At 42.5% G+C, this 4550-nt stretch overlaps 1 protein-coding gene across 1 annotated transcript; it reads left to right on the top strand.

The window, feature by feature from the left end:
• The first annotated feature begins 608 nt into the window (after positions 1-608).
• Positions 609-3774, top strand: LOC129399911 (interleukin-36 gamma-like). The gene is made up of 5 exons (XM_055121321.1): positions 609-669; positions 712-831; positions 1138-1254; positions 1800-1939; positions 3565-3774. The coding sequence occupies exons 1-5, from the start codon at positions 609-611 to the stop codon at positions 3772-3774; spliced, it is 648 nt and encodes a 215-aa protein (XP_054977296.1).
• Positions 3775-4550: the final 776 nt, after the last annotated feature.

The following is a 4550-nucleotide window of genomic DNA, read 5'->3' as shown; positions in this document are numbered from 1 at the left end:
CGTCAGTTTCTTCATTAGGGCATCTGGCAGGAGGAGCTGATTTGCTTTCTTGTCACACAACTGTCACACCCCTTCAAGGAAGCGGGAACCACCCTGTGCTCTCCAGATATATGAGCAGGCATTGTGACAGCCCATTACCACTCTTGGAAGCTGCAGGAACTGCGACTCAGTCCTCAGGAATAAAGGTCTTTCTTTGGCACCAGAGCTGAAAGTCCTCTGACTCTTTTCTGTGCTTTTTGGCTCAGTGAAGCCTGGGACTGTGCAGGCAGGTTCCATGTGTTATGTCTCTCAGGGGTAGTTACTGGGTTCCTGTTCTGGCATGAGTCTGTCTTGATTATTGGCAGAGTCAGATGTCAAGGGGATGGAGGGGGCTGCTAGAATGAGTGGGCAGAGGTATCAGGGGGTTCTGGGATACTGATGATCCAAACTCATGTCTGGTCTAGGAATTTCTAGACAAGATACTGTTATTGGCTGAATTTCTGGGAGGATTAAAATTCTGCCTGATCTTCTCACCCTGCTTATACCAGAAAGATTTATTACAGGATGAGGCTCAGATTCTCTGAGCAGGACTTGGTGTAATTAGTTTGTCCCACCCCCTGTCCAGAACAATGACCCGAGAAGGTCTTGAAAGTTCTCTGAAAGTTTATGTTTATATCACTGTCCCCACAGGTGCTTGACAACCTCACAATACTCTTTTATTTTACCATTCAGGTGATATTGGGATGGAACAAGGGCTGGAGACCCCCACACTGGCAGCTGTCTCTTCAGAATCGCCTCTCTGTGTGCTACATTCCAACAGTGATGACCTTCTGCAGGAAGTGGTTATCAGTGGTGAGAACCAGTGCTTGATGACAGCTCCAGCTCCAGACCAACATAAACTCAGTGAGCACCAAAAGGAGTAGTTGAACTTCACATGTGCACTGATCATTAACCAGCTTAGACCCATTAGGGCTTTGCCCTTCTCACAGAGCACAGAACTTTTCTGTACAGAAAGTCTGGAAACCAGGTCCCATGAGTACTTGCAAGCTTGGTGTGCAAACCTAGACATTTCATACCGAAGGGTCTGGAATAGGTGATCCTTCTTCTGGTGTGCAGCAAAAGGGCCTTATTCTTAATGTTTCTTTGTTATCTTTTTCCATTTGACAGCAAGGGAGTCACCTGACTTTGGAGAGGTCTCTGACTTGAATCACAATGTGTGGATCCTGCAAGATGAAAATATTGTGTCAGTTCCCCGGAAGGAAAGTGTGACTCCCGGTGAGTGGGGATTCCGTGACTGCTCCTGGAGAGGGTGCCCCGCTCACATGACTGGGCTTGAGGGCTGCCACTGAGTCTTTTGTTGAAGGGTGGCATCACAGTGACCCATTTGATAGAGGAGGATTTCAAATCTTCCTGGGAAGGAAAGTATGGGAGAAGTTTATATGGAACCCCATGAAGAGAACGAAATAGGGTAGAACAAAAGAGCTGCTTTCAATTCTGGGAGTATGTCCTGTGGCAAAGGAAGAGCTTGTGTTGTCTAAGTGCAAACTGTCCCATGAGCACTAAATTAATGGAAACCCTAGACAGGCATATTTCAGTATCACAACCGGCAAAACTTGCTCATTGGCAGAGCTCTCCAAATAGTAATGGGGATCCCCACCTCCAGTGTGTGAACAGAAATGTGAAAATCTCCCAGGAAGGGTTTGCTGTCTCCAAGTCCTAGGACAGAGGTGGGTATGAGAGGCTGTACTCTGGTGTGGCACAATATTAGTCTTCCTGACTTTAAAGGGAAGCAGAGACATCAACCCCTTTTATCTTTACAGTCACTGTCACTGTCCTCCCCTGCAATTACCCGGTATCTCCTGAGAAAAGCACAAGTTTTCCCATTTATTTGGGAATTAAGGATCCAGAAAAGTGTCTGTCCTGTGAGGAAATTGAAGGGAAACCCACACTGCACCTGAAGGTGAGTGGTTAGAAAAATAATGTGAAAAAATCATTTGATATAAATTTTTCTTCGCAAAAATATCTAATTTTAGAATTAAATAGAAATATTTCCCTGTTTTTAATTATATTTGCTCTTGACTCCTTTTGAAATGTGCCTACAGCCAGCATTTTAAAAAATTTATCCTGTCTCTTATTAATGAAGACTTCCTTTCTTTCTCTCTTTCTCTCTCTCTTTCTCTCTTTTTCTCTTTCTTTCTTTCTCTCTTTCTTTCTTTTTGGGTCACACCTGGTGATGCACAGGGGTTACTCCTGGCTCATGCACTCAAGAATTACTTCTGGCGGTGCTCAGGGGACCATATGGGATGCTGGGAATTGAACCCAGGTCAGCTGCGTGCAAGGCAAACGCCCTACTGCTGTTCTATCACTCCAGCCCAAGACTGCCTTTCTTGAGTTTTGATAGGCTCTGTTGATCTGTCCAGTCACCTTCTCCATTTGTTGGAACAAAGGAAACAAACGGTACCTGAGTTTTTGTGTGTGGGATCTGTCCCTAACTCTTAAGTTTTCAGGGAGCTGTGGTTCTAAAGATGAATGAGTTGATGCTCTTTTCAGGGAAAGAGAAGTCTTTCCTGAACTCTGCCCAAGTGACTCAGGTTTATTGGCTATTATCTAAGAAAGGAATTTTGGAAGAAGACAAAGTAAAAGAAAAACAGTTTACTTAAAAGTGAGGAAGAAAACAAACAATTTAAAAGGCAATGTAGCTTTTTTCAGAGACCACTGCTTTCCAGAATGGGTTAATATGATTTCCTCCAAGTTGCTAAGGCTTGGGGTGCTCTGTGCAGATAAGAGCTATTGCTAAGGCTTTGACATAGGAGAACTTTGAATTATTTATATTTTAATTTAGGTTTTTTGTTCCAGTCAAAGCCTTTCCTCTCCTGAGTGTCCAACATTCCCCCATTTTGTCTCCATCTTTCAGTCTTCTCAGGCCTTAGTTCCTGTGGAATCACCTCCAAGAAAGGTCCAACCTTTGAGCCTTTGGTATTGAATAAATGATTGGTGATAGAAATACATATTCACTTACTTAGAAATAGTTTTTTTTTTACCTAATTACCTAAATAAATTTGTGTACAGATTTACATGTACATAAAGCACATATCCCTCAGTGATACAAGGATATTTCTGAGTGTTAGCTTCACTTTGCTCTTTTGTGTGAAGGTCTCTCTCATCTGTTAGTGCAATTGACCTTCTCTGTTGGCAGTTAGTCAAAGACCCACATCAACCTTACTTTTGTGGATCTTCCAGTCAAACGTCTATCCTGGGCAGCTTTGCAAAAGAATGCCTTGGCTTCTTGCTGAAACTTGATACTTTTTTTTAGGATTCTCTCAGTCTGGTTTGGCAAGTTCCATTTCATTATACGACTGTGGTCACTTGATTGACTTGTTTCTGAGTCACTTCTGTGCCATTTCTAGATTACAGGGCGGGGGCTAGGAAGAGTTCTTCAGTGCTGATTCTATTCTTTTACAATATATATTTTCTAACAAATGGAGAAACTTTCTAGAACTTTAAAACATCTATTCATTGTGTAACTTGACCCTGAACTACTCAAATGTGCTTGTCTCCTTCTGGACACTGTCTTTCACCTTTCAGGATGAGAAGATCTTAGACCTGTACAATAAGCCCGGACCTGTGATGAACTTCCTCTTCTACCGAGACCAGGATGGCAGGACCTGCACCTTTGAGTCAGTGGCCTTCCCTGGCTGGTTCATCGCCTCCTCTGATAAGGGCAAGCCCCTCTTCCTCACTTCCAACCCAGGGGGAACAGACAATACTGCTTTTATATATATTGATTACAGTTAGCCTAGAGGTGGCAGGTTGGTCATAGGCCTCAGTCTTAAATTTTCTTGTTCCCAGCATTTAAAAAATATTTATTACCTCAATATCATTTCACATCAGAGGTGAGCACAACCTGCTTTTATCTTATTTAATAACTGAAGACAAATGATGAATTCATGGCTCTGAGGATGAAATGTGAGCCTAGAAGTAAGCGGAACAAAGCAATATAAAGCTTTTCTCTCAAGATGAAGTCTATTCTGCAACCCCCGGGAACCTTGGGGCCCCAGAGGTGGTAGAAGCATCTCAGGAGTGGGTATGAAGAAATTTCACATCTCATGAGACTATATTTCAGTTTGCTGGACCCGAATGATGCTGATCAGTGTTTTTTGTTTTATCATGTTTTCAATTTTTTTCCTCAGTGTATTACATGCTACATATTTTTGTGTGTACACTATATTCCATTAATATTAGGATCTTTTAAAGAAAAACAATGACTGGGCCGGAGCGATAGCACAGCGGGTAGGGCGTTTGCCTTGCACACGGCCGACCCGGGTTCGATCCCCGGCATCCCATATGGTCCCCCAAGCACCGCCAGGGGTAATTCCTGAGTGCAAAGCCAGGAGTAACCCCTGAGCATCGCTGGGTGTGACCCAAAAAGCAAAAAAAAAAAAACAAAACAAATAAAGAAAAACAATGACTAATAATATAATTACTATTGTCAAATTTCTAATATGTAAGCATGTAGGATAATAAAAAGTATATGTTTATACAACAATAAAAATGCAACAGGTTTAATAGAA

This window comes from Sorex araneus, chromosome X (assembly GCF_027595985.1).
Source record: "Sorex araneus isolate mSorAra2 chromosome X, mSorAra2.pri, whole genome shotgun sequence".
Classification (NCBI taxonomy): domain Eukaryota; kingdom Metazoa; phylum Chordata; class Mammalia; order Eulipotyphla; family Soricidae; genus Sorex; species Sorex araneus.
This window is presented reverse-complemented; position numbering and strand designations above follow the sequence as displayed.